Source organism: Acomys minous, assembly GCF_964271855.1.
Source record: "Acomys minous genome assembly, chromosome: 10".
Lineage (NCBI taxonomy): Eukaryota > Metazoa > Chordata > Mammalia > Rodentia > Muridae > Acomys > Acomys minous.
This window is the reverse complement of record NC_140491.1, coordinates 64046267-64062951: the sequence shown is the minus strand read 5'-3', so window position 1 is coordinate 64062951 and position 16685 is coordinate 64046267. Positions and strand designations below refer to the sequence as shown.

General features: G+C 42.3%; 1 protein-coding gene and 1 long non-coding RNA gene across 17 annotated transcripts in view; one reads left to right on the top strand and one right to left on the bottom strand.

Moving 5' to 3' along the window:
• EHMT1 (euchromatic histone lysine methyltransferase 1) overlaps window positions 1-16685 on the bottom strand; it is a 134154-nt gene that overhangs the window by 80987 nt on the left and 36482 nt on the right. For all 16 annotated transcript variants that reach the window (XM_084798806.1, XM_084798821.1, XM_084798817.1 and 13 more), the window contains exons 3-4: window positions 13670-14229; window positions 9250-9421 (exon numbers count right to left, since the gene is read on the bottom strand). In XM_084798806.1, the coding sequence (XP_084654932.1) occupies window positions 9250-9421; window positions 13670-14229 (732 nt within the window). The remainder of the gene's footprint in view (window positions 1-9249; window positions 9422-13669; window positions 14230-16685) is intronic.
• LOC311607196 overlaps window positions 1-16685 on the top strand; it is a 61032-nt gene that overhangs the window by 12120 nt on the left and 32227 nt on the right. The window lies entirely within an intron of this gene.

Below are 16685 nucleotides of genomic sequence, written 5' to 3'. Positions count from 1 at the left end.
TAGGAACAAGATAAGCAAAACAAGGTAAAATTAGTAAACAATATTCGTTAAACTAGAGAAGTGGGCAGCAGATCAAATTAAAAGCCTCTTCTATACCGACAAAGAATGCTGGGGGATAAATGATAAAAGAATAAAGTCTTGGGGGCTAACGAGATGGCTTAGAAGTTAAGAGCACTGACTGTTCAATTCCCAGAAACTACATAGTGGCTCACAACCATTTATAATGTGATCTGATGTCCTCTTCTGGTGTACAGGTGTACATGTAGGCAGAGCATTGTATACATAATAATAAATAAATAAATTTTTAAAAGACTGAAATATTAAGACCTCCTTTCTTAGAAAAAGTGAACTCATACAGGACTACTATGGTGTCGTATGACCAAGGAACAAAATACCAAGATTAGACATATAAATAAATTCTACAAATATATAAATTATAAACATTGTGTTGTGGCAGAAATTGAATAATAACTGCAGCAACTTTGGCCTGAAAATTGTTCTTGAGCCTAATGACAATTTGCCCTCTATTAAAACATGACTATCTGCCCAGGCTGGCTTGGAGATTTTCTGTCTAGTGCCCTTGAAACCACAGTTATCAGCAGCCTGAGAACAGGATGTCAAGTTTTGGCAAAATACGACTTTGAGACTTCAATATTGGTTTGTTTTTTTGGTTTTTCGAGACAGGGTCTCTCTGTGTTAGCCTGGGCTGTCCTGGACTCACTTTGTAGACCAGGCTGGCCTCGAACTCACAGCGATCCGCCCGCCTCTGCCTCCCAAGTGCTGGTATTAAAGGCGTGCGCCACCACGCCTGGCAACTTCAATATTGTTAAAAGGTGAGTTATGAGGTTGATAAGAAAAACAATGATTGTAAAGGATAATTCTGTTCTGTCCTGATTAATCAACGGTGACTAAACTTATGACCAAGCAGAAGTTAAACTATGTGCCCAGGGAAAAAAATGATATGATCTATGTTTTAGAACAACATGCATCTACTGCTGCCCACTGAGTTCTGTATAAACAAGACCTCTGACTGCCGATCAGCCAGGCTGCAAACCTCCTCCTGATTCCCGTGCCTAGCTCACTGCCCCCTAGCTGATCTTGCATCCACACGTCTTCAGGCCCCGACCTCACCTGAGGCTGGACCGGGAACTGCAAAACTTGCTCCCTCTTTAAAGTAACATTCCACTGTGTACATAGGCTACATTTTGTTTACCACTCATATACTGATGGGCTGTTTCTACCTTTTAGCTATCGTGATGCTGCTGCTATGCATGTAGATGCGCAACTGGGTTTGAAACCCCTGATTTAAGTTCACATAAGAGCAAGGCTATGACTCCCGGCACAGTCAGGTAATCAAGTGTATTCCTTCTCAAGTCTCTGATGGAGTTGACGACCAGGTAGCTTAGTTTTACAATGAAGCTTAGTTGTTTAGGGTTTAACATGTTTTTAGGTCTAGATAGATGCTTTGAGTTGATAATGACAAGATGTGATGGAGATTGATTTACATTCAAAATTTTAGATGCACCAAGATAGGAAAGATGTTTTCTTCAAGACGGTCAAATATAAATAGCCAAAACACTAAGAGTTTAACATTTATATAATTCCTGACTGTGTCATGGTTCTTCTTGCTATGGGTAGTTTATTGTATAATGTATAGTAATATAAATGTATATGTAAAAAATAAAAAATGTTTTAAAAAAAAAAAGAGTAAAGCTATGGAATCCCATGGTCATACATATTTAATCTCTGCATGAGCCACTACACTATTTTCCAAAACAGACCTATTGCTTACATCCTAACCATGGTACACAAAGGTTGCAGTGACCTCAACACCAACGCATTGCTTCTTCAATGTTAAACATCTTAATATGTGAGGCAGTATCATAATTTGGTTGATTTGTATTTCTGTGGAGCATGTGACTTCTGGCTGACTGTACAGAATTGTTAAAGAAATTGTCTATTCAAACCCTTGCTCTACAGGAGCAGAACACTTGCTTAGCAGTTAAGAACACCTACTGTTCTTCCAGAGGACATGAGTTCAATTCCCAGAACCAGCATCACACAGCTCATAACCACATGTAATTCTAGCCCCAAGGCCTTCTTCCAGCTCTGTGGGCACCCACCCACACATGGCATTGACACATATATACACAAAGTTGAACAAAAAGTAAAAATAGATTTTTATTATTATTATTAATTCCTTTCACCCAGCAGTTAAGAAAATCTGCTATTCTTGCAGAGCGTCCAAGTACCCACATGGTATGGTGGCTCAGAAGCAAGTGTAACTTCAGTTCCAGGGGATCTGACACCCTCTCCTCGGCTCCATGGGCACTGCAATCACATTGTGTGACAGAGAGGGTGACAGTTTCATTGCTGTTGCTGTTGAATTATAATATTTGCTCATATAATATGGAGACCAATTTCTTGTCAGAAGATAAAAGTTTCCAAATAATTTTGCTCCATTCTATAAACAGACTTTTATTCTCTTCATGTCTTTTGACATATAGAGCTTTTTAATTCTCAACATTCAATCTATCGCTATTTAATTTTTGGTTGCTTGTGCTTTTGGTACTGTATTAATCAGGTTCTCTAGGGGAACAGAATTGATAAAAATGAACATATGTGGGATGATGTGGTCCAGCTACTCCAACACAACAGAAGGCCCTAAAACCCAGTACTTGTTCATTTCATAAGACTGGATGTCTCCGCTGGCCTTCAGTATATGCCAGGCTCCCAAAGAAGTATATGCCAATGAAAGAACGGATTTGCCAGCAAGAAAGGCAGCAAGCAGGCAAAGAAATAGAGCAAGCATCCTTCAACCAAGTCATTTATATATGCCAGCAGCAGAACATGTGGCCAAGATTAAAGGTTATCTTCCCATCTCCAGGATCCAGATTAGATGCAGATCTAACCCACTTCAAAAGATTTAATTAAGGAAAAAAACCCCTCACAGCTGAGCTCAGCTCGTTTAGATTTTAGTTAATTCCCCATTAGCTAAGTTGATAAGCAAGAAAAGCCATCACAAGTCCACCGCTTGTCAGCTGAACACAGAATCATATCTCCATGGCATGCTTAATTTCAAATTAAAACAAAAAACTGGTAATAATTATACATAAGATATACCTATCCCTTGTACAACCATAAATAATTATATGTTTAAGATAGTTAGCATTCTTTTACTATCTCTAACTTAAATATGATAATCATTGATATTCTAATTGATGTTATATGATTAATAAGTCAAGAAAAAAAACAAGTATCTGTACAAACACATTCTTAACAAAATACTTAAAAATATTGATGTCAATTATAATCCTCGTTCTGAGGCACAGGCAGATCTCTTTGAGTTCTAGTTTGGTCTATAAAGCAAGTCCAGGACAGTCAAAGCTACACAGAGAAAATAAACAAAAAAATCCAGGTTCTGCAACTGGTCACATGGCCTTAGCTGGTATTTATAACCGCCTTGTCGTAAAATGCATTCTGTATTTTCTCCAACCTCAGAGAGCACCTCAAAAGGTCTTGGCTCTTTCCCTAGAGGAATGACCTACACCTTCACACCCAAAGACTCTGTGCTCTTGGTCACCCTGCATAGATTAGGTTGCTGTAGTTTCCCACTGACTTTACTCACAGGACACTGCAGCACTGAGAGATGGCCTTAAAGAATCTCCTGGACTCCAGGCATGATCTTCCTTACCTCCATTGTAGAGAAGCAATCTAATAACCACCACTAACACTGCTGTTCCTTTCTTAGGAGTATAAGAAGCCCCAAAGGGGCAGGGGGAGGACTGAGCTTACACTTCCATGGAGTGTTTGTTGTGAAGCAGGAACAAAACTTCAAGGCCAGCAGAACTTAAGGTCCTGGGAACAGTAAGAAAAAAAATATTCCTAATGGGTCACTAGGGGTAACAGTGAGTAGAACTATTCCCCTTTCCAACCCTTGATTCCAGGGTGCCATGGATCCTGGCTATAAAAGAAATGGTATCATACATTAGATGCTGGTTCAAACCATATAGCACCTTCTAGAAAACCCTGCCCCACTTTTCTAGGTTGAGCTCAGTTGGTGCTTTAACTGTGTCTTCAAAAGGCCATCTCATGTTTCTGTCAGCTGCTTCAGGGTGGTGGAAAACATGCTAAGACCAGTAAATCCCATGGCCGTGGGCCCAATGTCACACGTCTCTGGCTGTGAAGGGAGTTCCTTGGTCAGAAGTGATACTGTGTGCAATACCATGATGGCGGATAAGGAATTCTGGAAGTCCACTGATGGTGGTTCTGGGAGAAGCATTAGGTGCAGGAAAGGTACATCCATAACCTGAGTACATATCTACTACAGTACACAGTGTTGTCCTTTCCATGGAGACAGTCCAATGTAGTCAAGTTGCCACCAGTCGCTGGATGGTCACCCTGGGAAATGGGGCCATGTCTGAGGATCAGCATTAGTCTCTGCTGCTGGCAGATCCGACTCTCAGAAGCAGCTAGAGCCAGGTCAGCCTTGGGGAGTGGGCGTCCATGTTGTCAAGTCCATGCATAACCGCATCTTTGCTGCCATGGCCACTTTGTTCATGGGTCCATTGGGCAATGACAGGGATGGCTGGGGGAAGGGGATTCACTGCTGCCCATTACTGTGTTTAAGTTATTCAGCTGAGTAGCAGCGTCTCCAACCCTAAAGTCTGGCACAAGGAAAAAGGTGACAAAGCTCTTCAATGTGCTGCTGCCCTCTCGCCATTTTGCATCTAGTAGGGTTAGTGAAGGGCTTGTCTTCAGGCCTTCCTACTGTGAAGGGTTAGGTTTTACAGTGTCCCCACTATAGCGCTCAGGGAGCCTGAAAATCCCTTCATCAACACTAAACCAAGGGGCACCAGGCATCTCCAAGTCCTTCCCAGTCAGCCAACTTTTGACAAATGCTTCGGCCAACCATTCAACAAACTTGGTGGTGGGAGAGACCAGATGTAGTAATTTATCGTTCACCTTAAAAATATGTCTGCACGCCCCACATCACTGGAGTCCTAAGAATTTCACTGCCCTTGAATTCTTGTTGGGATTTATTTCCCATCCTCTAATAAGCAGACATGTTACCAACAAGCCCAAAGTGGTTGCTACCCACAGCTCACTTAGTCCAATCAGCAGGTCAATACAGTGCACCAATGTGATACTGGCTGGTGGTCCTGGGGAAGGAGCCATACCTGAGACTCGGTGTTAGTCTCTGCTACTAGCAGAACTGACTATACCCACAGTACTGGAGAGGCCAGGTGACCTCCTCGATTAATTGTAGTATACTTTACTTAGAGGCAGGGTCTCTAGTTGAGCCCAAAACTCACTAATGGAGCTGATCTAGCTTGATCTGGAAACCCTGTCTCCTCAGGTTGTGTGTGAGGCTAGGGGGAAGGCAGGGTCCTATCTGAACACCTGTGCAAGCGCTTTATCCACTGAGCCACCTCCTCAGTCTGCTTCCCACATTCACTGCCTGGAGTATGCTCCACTGATGGGACACACAGGGTTTCCATTCTTGGCCCACCCACATCGGACACTGAAAATCAAAAGGGTTACTGGTACCATGGACTTCTATCTTCCTGGGATAAAAAGGAACTCCAGTAGATAAGCTGTCTACAGTTTCAGGCATAAAGGAGAACCTGTTCATCTGCTCTGCCTGCACTAACGTCACTGGTTCAACAGGAGGGAAAAGAAGAGAGCCTTCTGTGATAGTCATATAGTAACACTAAAGATGGATATCCAGAGCCAGACAGCTCTGATCCCTGTGAACAAGGAGGTAAACAGGAGGAGGAGGATGGAGACGGTCCCAGCACTGGATCTGTGTACTCACATTTACAGAAGCATAGCTTCTCTATGCCACACTAATAATGGCAGCCTTACATGCCTCCTTAACTTCTGCCATCTTCCCAGAAGCCAGCTGTAACAGCCTCGGGGTTGAGCATTCCCAGGGACAACAGAAGGTGCACCACTGACAGTAATAAAGTAAGGTGGCAACGCAGGGCCATAGTTCTCTCTGCCAAACACACATAGGAACAGCAATTCTGACTTCTCCATCCTGGGAGATGGGACAAGCCCTGAAGTACCAACAGGAAAACGACTAGGGCTGGAGAGGAACCTATAACCTGAGAACCATGACAAGCCAGCCAGCTGCTGAAGCATATTACACTGACATTTGAGGCCACTTCAAAAAGCACACACTAGCACACAAATTATCCACTGCCTTATGGAAAGAAAAGAAAACCTAAAGGAAAGGACACGAAACAGTATGCGGAAGGACTGATGAACACATAGGGCATCTTGTTTTTAAAAGCTCTTATCAAAAAATAATGAAAACACTTTAGCATTAAAAAGTGTCAGGTTTAATTGTTCAAAACAAATAACACAGAGATAGACACTCGAAAAAAATGAACTAAAGAGACAGAGTTCCTTAGAAGCAACCAATACAGACCAGCTAATGGGAAGATGAACCATATCTTCAGAAAGTAATGGGCCATATCCAAAAACTGGGGATATGCATCTCAACAGTGCCCATGACTGGCCAAGCCTATGGTGATTCCAGCCCTGAAACAATGACAATAGAATATAGCCTAGAGATTCATAACAGAGTTCACAAATTGCTATTGCTTCTTTCTTTTTTGTTTCCTTGTGTTTGAGACAAGTCCTCAGGCTGGTCTTGAATTTGCAATCCTCCTGGCTCAGCTTCCTGGGTGCTGGAATTAAAGGCTTTGCCCCTCCAAACTTTTTGTTTCCACTTTAGATCTTGAAGACCTCCAAAAGTCCCGTGTTAAAGGTTTAGTCTTTAGCATAGTGCTATTAAGAGGTGAAGGGTCTTACATGGCCCAGTGAGGATTTCAAATCGCTAAAGGCATGACTTCCAATGAGACTAGACGGCCAGCAAAGCCAGCCTAACCAAACCCATAGGATCCAAGTTCAGGGAGAGAAGAAATGAAGTAGAGGGAAATGGAGAGGTGGCTCAGTACAAGGGCTTGTTACTTTTGCAGAGGACCCACTTTTGGATCCCCAAATCAACCAACCATCTGTAACTCACAACCATCTGTAACTCCAATTCCTTGAGAGCCAATGCCCTCTTCTGGCCTCCTTGGGCACTGTATGCACATGGTGCAGACATCCATGTAGGCAAAACACGCATACACACATAAGTAAAATAATAAAACAAAATATTTTAAAAGGTGAGAACAATTGAAAAAGAAACTCAGTGTTAACCTCTAACCTCCACACATATAAAACATACACAAACATACACTGTACATACACATACAAACAGACAGCCTGGCAGGCAAATGAAGTACCTCCTCCATCAGACAGGTATCATTACTTCTGAGGACTTTAGGGAAAGAGCAAGTTTATACTATTTGGCCCTAACAATGAAAGGCCACCAAATCAGGCCTATAATTTGGCCTATGACCTAGACCAGATCTGGAGAAACATTAGGCAAACCTCACTGGATAGGTTCCACAAAACACCTACGTTGTGCTTTCTAACCCCACAGTTAGGGAGGACAAAGAAAGCTGGGACTGTATAGATTAGAAGAAACTAGCAAGACACAGTAAGCAGATGGTATGGGACCCAAGGCTGATTTTGTTTGATTTGTATAAATAGGAAACTGGCAAAAATTGGGCCATGTACTAAGAATTACTAAACAATACTTGCCCAAAGAATGTCCTTAGTTTTAGGGGCATTACACCATCGCCTCTAGGAAAACAACTATGTATTTTGAAGTACAAGTCTACAACTAGCAGCTTATGTTAATGGTTCAGAAAAAAACAATACACACTAGGAAAGGGTTAGCCTAACAAACTGCATCTTTAAATAAAAGAATGAAAGATATCCTTTGCTGAAAATATGAAATTGATTTAAACTCGAAAGTATTATTTGCTCATGGAGGTACAAACCCCATAGTCAGGAAGCTGAGGCCACAGGAAGGTTCGTCCAAAGCCAGCCCAAGCCAGCCCAAGCGCACAGTGGGCAGAAGAGGGTGTAAGGAGAAGGCAGAAGAAGAGGACCAGAAGGGAAAGAAGAAAAAATGCTTTAGAAGTGGGGGAGGGGGTCAGGAAAGATGACTCATGGACTTAAGAGTGCTTGCTGCTCTTGCAGAGGATGGATACATACATACATACATACATACATACATACATACATACATACATACATACATACATACATACATGTTTTATTTTATTATTGGTTTGTTTGGTTTTTTTAAAGTCAAAAGGAGTGAAAAGGACCAGTGGCCAGGTGAGCCAATCTAATAATAAACCTTCCAAGTCAAAAACATTCAACACAATAAACCTAAAATTCACCACTGGTTCATGATAAAAGGAGCAGCTCTCCTCACAGGAACATTATATGCACGTATGCCAAGCAGGATAGTAGAAAATGCCTTGTTGAGTCTGCGGCATCCCTCATGAAGAGACAAACCTATGAGGCTTCCTGTGGGGTCTTGTGCTATTCCACCTCCAATAGAACACTCTCATCAGTTAATCACATGTATACATAGTTCTTACAGGGGGGTTTGATTCCCAGCATCAAGGTCAGATACCTCAAAATTGTGTGTAATTCTAGTTCCAAAGGCTCCAATGGCCTTTTCTGGCCTCTTTGGGCATCCTTACTCAGGTGCACATATCCAAACACAAACATACACATAATTTTAAAAAGTGAATAAAGAAGCTGGACATGGTGGAACATGTCTTTAATCCCAGCACTTGAGAGACAGAGGAAGGCAGAAGACAACCTGGTCTACAGAGCTACTACCAGGGCACCTAGGGCTACAAAAGAAACCCTGTTTGGACCAAAAAAACAAAACAAGCAAAAAACAAAATCAGCATCAATAATAAAATATAAATAAATAATGAGCCCTGCCCCCCCCCTAATAATCAAGCCCTAGTCCACTCCTTTCACTAACAAGGCATGTAGTAGACATAAAAAAATGAAGGGAAAAAGGCCAGTTTTGGCTGGAAACAAAGCTAGATGCCAAGGACAGCTCTCTGTACTAACACACCTTGGTGATTCCCTCAGCATCTCACAGAAACTCAGCCTTCCACTCAGATCTCATAAAATTTCAGTAACAAACAATGTTCACCTTGATTGAAGGCAAGTCAGGAGAGCAAAGTAAGTGTCATAGAGGCTTGAGGGCAGAGGGCGCCTTAGCCGTGCATGGCTATCGTGGATCTCCAAAAAATGCCTGAGAGCAACAAGCTCCAGATGCACAATGGAGTCCGGGATGGGGTCGGCTGCGCTTACCTGTCTGGGACTTTGTGGTGGCCATGTAGCATTGGTTCTGAGGTAGCGACTGGTGGAGGGCTGGGAAGGTTGGTAAAAGCTGCTGTCGTCCACATTCAGAAAGGTTTCTGTTGATATCTTCTTTTGGTTCCTTATGGTCTTGAACTTCTCTGTGGTCTTTGCTGGCTGCATGCTTTAAAACAAAGACAAGAAAGTAATTACAAAGACTCCAGAAGCAGACTCAGTTCTTTTTCTCACTAACTCCCACTTGCTGAAAGACAGGTCATGTTAGAGGAAGGTAGGAAGTCCACAAACTCACACAGTACAAAGAAAGACCTCACTCTAGAACACAGGTATAGAACTCGCAGTCCCACCTTCCTGCTGAATCAGGTATGGGAGCTGAGGTCACAATTTAAGTGTCTACCTAGTAAGCAGGTCGCTTAACTGTTCCCCTTTGGCACTATAGTGATGGCTCTATGCCAATTGAGGCAAGTGGAAGGAATGTGGAGACTCACAAAGAATTCTAAGGGTGGATGGTCTAAGACAACATACAGTCTTCACTGCTGTATGTGACTTGGAGGCACTTGGATAAGCCTACAACAAACAATTTGTCAGTTGATGGTAGCACACACTTTTAACCCCAGCACTAAGGAGGCAGAAGTAGGCAAATCTCTCTAGGTCAAAGACAGGCTGGTCTACAGAGCAAGTTCCAGGATAGCCAGGGCTACACAGAAATTCTGTCTTGAAAAAACAAAAAAGAAAGAAAGAAAAAGAAGCTCCAGCTGTAAAGGTAGAGGAGGAAGCCTTGTTAGCATTGCTGCTGTAACTACAGGAGAGAGGGAGGCTAGGCTCCCGGGAGGCAAGGCTAAATCTCTCCCAGGCTGCCCTGACTGTAAGTGTTAAACGGGCAGGCCCACCTCCCAAGCTCCTAAGTGGTTTTCAGCCTAGCTTCCTGGACGCAGTTAACCTGTGATACCAGGAACACACCCCGTATTTAACACCCTGCCTTACACCACTAACCCTTCCCTCTAACTATGCCCATAAACTCCAATGATTCAAAAGATATTCTCACCTTTTGGTTTAAGCTAAATCAATTCAGCTTGAACTAAATTTTCTTTTGCATGCAAGTAACTGTCTAATAATGTAAGATATTCAATGACAATGCTTTCTTCAGCATATATGGTTTTTGAGAACACAGGATATCCACATATAAAAGAATAGATAGGTGTGGTGGTATAGAACTTTAATCCCAGTACTCTGGGACACAAAGGCAGGTGCATCTAGACCAGGGCTATACAGTGAGAATCTGTCTTTTAAAAAAAACAAGAAGGCTAGAGAGATGGCTCAATGGTTAGAGTACTGGCTGCTCTTAAAGAGGACCCTGCTTTGATTCCTAGCATCCACATAAGGAACTTACAATCATTTCTAACTCCAGTACAAGAGGAATTAAATACCCTCTTCTGGCCTCTGTAGGTACTCTGTGCATATGGTGCGCAAACATGTATGTAGACGGAACACATATACACATAAGATAAAATTAAAGGATAAAAAAAATTAAAGGGCAGGGCGTGGTGGCACACACCTTTAATCCCAGCACTAGGAAGGCTGAGGCAAGTAGATCTCTGGGAGTCTGAGGCCAGCATGGTCTACAGAGTGGGTCCCAGACAGCCAGGGCTACACAAAGAAACCCAGTATCGAAAAACAAAAAAACAAAACAAAATTTAAAGAAAGACAGCTGAATATCTTAGCTGGGTTTTGTGGTATACTCCTTTAATCCCAACACTAAGAAGGCAGAAGCAGGTGGATCACTGTGAGTTTGAGGCCAGTTTGGTCTACACAGCAAGTTCCAGGACACACAGAGCTATGTAGAAAGACCTTGTCTTGGATGGATGGATGGATGGATGGATGGATGGATGGATGGATGGAAGGAAGGAAGGAAGGAATAAAAAGTAAAAATAAGGAGGAAGAGATGGAAGGAGGAAACTTCTTACCTCATATCATATACAAAAAAGCCTCTCATTCATCTCCTCTCCTCCCCCCCTCCCCCCCTCCCCCCAAGCCACATACAGACACATCCCCTTCTCCTCCGCCTACTAGCATTAACTACTCAGATAGAACTTAGGCAGCAATGTGAGTTCTTGCAGCCAGACTTCAATGCTGAACTCCGTCATTACCAAGAACCAATCTCTCTCATGAACAGGCACAGACGGGACCTATTTGGGGAAAAACATGTGTGTCTCAGAACTGACAAAAGGCCTCGTAGTTGATGAAGGGATCTTACCCAGAAAGCCTAGAGCTGAAGATTTATCTGAAAACCAGCATTGAGTATGTAAAAGGAAGGGAAGAGGAGCAACAGAAATCTTTTTTTTTTTTCACGTATACAGTGTTCTGCCTGCATGTACACCTGAGGGCCAGAAAAGGGCATCATACCTCATTATAGATGGTTGTGAGCCACCACGCTGTTGCTGGGAATTGAACTTAGGACCTCTGGAAGAGCAGTCAATGCTCTTAGCCTCTGAGCCATCTCTCCAGCCCAAATCTATACTTTGTTTTTGAGACAGGGTTTCTCTGTGTAACCCTGGCTCTGCTGGACTTGCTGTGTGGACCAGGCTGGCTTCAAAATCAGAGATCCGCCTGCCCTGCCCATGCTAGGATTAAAGGCATGAGCTACCACCATCCAGCTAGCAACAGAAAGCTAACAAAATACTTTATCATAAAAAGAGTAAAAGACATGAAAGGTATTTTTCCTTCAAATTAGTTGGCAAATGAACAGAGAAGAGGCACATCACACTGGCAGGTTCAAGAACATTCAAACAAAATCATGACAAAGTGCTGACACTGACCACCAAATAACAGCAGCAGCACAAAAGCTTGCAAGGACATCGGACACCAGGTAGCTCCAACAGCCAAGGCTCCAGGACCCACGTTATGAAAGAACAGAGCCAAGTACTGCAAGTTGCCATCTGACTTGGACCACATGCAGGCTATGGCACGTGTGCACTAGGTGCATGCATAAAAGCACTCACTCACATAAAATAAATGAATAAATAACTAAAGAAAATACAATTTTACAACTTTTTAAATGTATACCTTAATACTATTTTTGAAGCTTTGAGTTAACTTTTTGGGGGCCTTTCTTCTATTGGCATATTTTAAACAGCCTTGATTTTTCCTTTTTCTATCAGCATATCTTAATTATACATAATAATAAGATTTGTTCTGATACTTTCATACATGTATACAATATATTCTGAGTATATTCACCCCTCATTCCTCCCTCTCTCTCTCTGTTGTTTTGTTTTGTGGCATGGTCTCTCTGTGTATCCCAAGCTGTCCTGGAATTCACATCATCCACCTCTGTCTCCTGAGCACTGTACAACACCACGCCCAACTACCCTTTCTTTTTCCTTACAAATTTATAATTAATTTTATGTAGGTGTGTTAGCCTGAATGTGGGTATGTGGACATCAATGCAGGTGCCTGGGGCATCAGGAAGCATCAAAGTTCATGGAGCTAAAGTTATAGGTGGTGGTGAGCCACTTGATATAGAGGCTGGGGAGCAAATCAGAGTCCTCTAGATGAGCAGTTGTAGAAGGCACAAGGCCTTGGGGCTCACAGATGCACTAGGGAAACCAGGAATGTTAAATATTCAGGGTTGTCCCTTCAAAGAAAGAGATGTATAGCTTGTTTTCAGTCCAGAAGGCTGAAAGTAGCTTGGTGACCCCTGTGCTGTGTGTAGAGCCAGACCACCCCTGGATTCCCAGGCTCTATGTTTATCTTAATACTCTTACTCCCTAGACCTTTACCTGAATCACTGTTTCTCAGTCAATAGAATCCATCTTTATGGGAGATGTCACACATACTTAACAAATGGAGTGGAGGTACTTAATAGGCTGGTGGCCTCTTTGCTAACTGTAAGGCCAGGCCATACAGGCTCTTCTGTTTATATACAAAGAAGTCCAGCAAGCTGAATGTTACGGGGAACCACGCTGTCGCTCAGCGCTGGAGGCCAGCTCTCATCTTGTTCTAGTAACCCTTAGCAACGCAAGCTGTTCAGAAAAGGCAAAAGAAAAGTAGTGTCCCGCCAGGTGGCGGTGCGCGTGCCTTTAGTCCTGCGCTCGGAAGGCAGAAGGAGGCAAATCTCAGAGTGTGAGGCTAGCCTGGTCTACAGAGCAGGTTCCAAGACAGCCAGAGCTATACAAAGAAAGCCCCTGCCCCCTCCCCCGGGAAGGTGTGCTAGTTTTCCTGACACAGACTGACCCATCTTCTTAGCACAAAGAGAAGCCTTCAGGAAAAACCATTTAAAAAGGCTTTGTTGTTTGTGTATCTAGAGTACCTAATGATGACTAATGCATTTAGCTGGCTTTTGCCTCTATTTCATGAAAAGTCTATTTGTTTTCATTAATACAAAGGAGGAAAAAGATAGAAAAGACAAAATTACCAGGCCCAGGATGGACTTCGGCATGGTCTTGCGTGCCCTGTGAACCCTGACATCAGTGCCGGACGCTGTAGGCTTCCTGTCCTCTGTGTCTGCACTCCCTTCCCCAGACACAGTAGGTGCTGTGGCTGGTGTCTGAGGAAGTGCACTTGGAGTCCTGCATTTACTGGCTCCTCCAGGAAGAGTTTTTGCGGCATGACCAGGAAGCGAGGAAGCTAGCGTGTTGGAAGTCCTCAAAGGCTGCCCCTGCAGGGCTGGTTTATTTAAGAAATATCCATTGCTGCCAATGACAGAAGTCTGCATGAAGTCGTCAGCTGTGACATGGTTTTGCTTCCCCACTTCTGTGGTGTCTCTTTCTGAAACCCCATTTTCTGCCACCCGAGATGCTCTGTTGGTACCTTCCTGCGGGCTAGCTCTTGTGTTTTCCTGAGTATGTTTGGGTGCATTTGGATGGCTGGTATCACCACTCTTTTCACAAGGCCCATTTGTTTCTCCATCTGCAGCCATAGGAGTCTCTCCTGCCTGTTTCTCTGTGGAACTTTCATCAGCAGCCATAGGTGTATCTGTGAACAGAGAAAGGAGTGTTAGAAGTTCTGGGATCCATAAATCTGTTAACTATTATCATAAATTACAATTTTTTTTGGCTGGAATTCTGAGTTGTAGCTCTGTGGGAAAACTCTTGCCTAACACAAGCAAGGCCCTGCACGCACATACACAAAAACCACACCTATCTACAAAAATCACTTATATACAAACCAACATTTAAATTCTAATAGATTAAATGCAAATTTATTTTATAAAACATTAACTTTTGGTTAAGTTTGAGAAAGGCTATTTAAAAAGAGGGGAGGATCAGGAATAAACAACATTAATTGATGGCTGGAGAGATGGCTCAGAGATTGAAAGCACTGGCTGCTCTTCCAAAGGTCATGAGTTCAACTCCCAGTAACCACTTGGTGGCTCACAATCATCCATAATGAGGTCTGGCATGCTCTTCTGGCATGCAGGTATACAGGCAGGCAGAACACTGTATACATAAAAAATAGAGTACTGGTTGTTCTTCCAAAGGTCCTATGTTCAAGTCCCAGCAACCACATGATGGCTCATAATCATCTATAATGAGATCTGGTGTCCTCTTCTGGCATGTAGGGCAGGCATACATGCAGGCAGAATATTGTATAAATAATAAATCTTTTTTGTTTGTTTTTTAAAGACTTATTGTTCTTACAAAGGACATAACTTTGGCTCCCAACACCTACAACTGGGCAGTCCAAGGGATTCAACTCCCTATTCTGGCCTCTGAGCTCATGTGTGCTTATGGCCACGTAACTAACTTGAGACACACATACATAGTTAAAATACCTTTTTCTTTTAAAGGACTTGAGAAGCAACATCACAGAGGCACAAAGGGAATGAGGGAATGGGACATACTCGGTATATTTTTGGACTCCTCAGCTATCTATCACAGTCAGGATGGTAAGAAATCAGAGCCTCTACAAGAAGACCTCCCAGGGGGTGAAGCCGACCCATGACCACAGCCCTGGAGGCAGGAGGCTCCAGTGAAATGCAGGCTCACCTTTACCACCTGTCCTCTGGTCTCCCTTTTACTGTACCTATCCCCTGACACACAGGATTTACCATTCATCATAATTACCTGCCCTTCTCATGAATGCAGGTTTATAACAGTGGAAACTGTCACTCCTATTCCTCTCAGCATATAAGCAAGGTCAGTGAGCAACAGATGCAATACAACTTTTCTGAATGAATAAACAGCCATTTTTAACCCTTAGGAAAACAAAGTATTGTAAAACATTTCCTTAGGGGCTAGAGAAATGACTCAGCAGAGGTTAAGAGCACTGTCTGCTCTTCCAGTGGCCCTGACTTCAATTCCCAGCAACCACATGGTGGCTCACCACCATCTATGAGATCTGGTACCTTCTTCTGGCCTACAGGTGTACGTGCAGGCAGAGTACTGTATACATAATAATAAATAAATAAACCTTTTTAAAATTTTTCCTTAACTTGGAAGTTATACAGCAAATTCTGCAGCTGACGTATATTTAGTCAGAAATAGCAGATACCCATTAATGTTTCTACTATTTTACACATAAAGAGTTAGGTGACAGCACCAGGTAAGAAAAAGAAATGCAAAGGCAGTGATGAAGACACAGGACATTTTCACCTTATCTGATAGAGACACAAGCACAAAGTCAGATTGCTGGCTTCAGAATTAAGTGACATGGCTAGACTGTAGCTCAGTGATACAGTACTTGCCCAAAATGCATTAAGTGCCAGTGTTTATTTCCAAGTGCTGTCAGAAAAAAAAAAAGGAAAAGAAAAACTCTACAAAAATGTCATTTCTCTATACCAACATTAACTTTGAAATACAGAGCAGACGCTGTGGTGCATATATTTGCCCCCAGCACTCAAGAAGCTAAGGCCAGCCTGGTCTACACAGAGTTCCAGGACAGCCAACGCTGCATAACAGAGAAATCCTGTTTTCAAAGAGATCATTTGTATGTGTGTATGTACATGTACACACACACACACACACACACACACACGTATATAAAAAGTATCTTTTGAGACAGAGTTTCTCTATTATATATAGTTGTGTTTTCCTCCTTTTATAAGCATCCTATTATATACATTATATATGTGTATATATAAACGTTTTCCTCTGTGTAGGCATTAAGTAATTCAGCTTTAAATATACTTTTCTTTTTCTCCTTTTGTGTGACTGTTCTCCTTTTATAAGTATGCTACTATATATAATATATATTATTAAATGACTGCTATATATTATTATATGACTATATAGAATATAATTATATATTTTTTAAGCCAATATACTTAGTGCTTATGTACGGAAGAAACCACTTAGAGAGAATGTTCTGGAACCAGGTAACAAAATAACAAAGCTGTCACATTTAGAAATTCAGTGATTTTTAATCAGACTTTTATTTAATGTATTAAAAACTCCATGACCATAACCTAAAATATATCAAAAAATAAATTT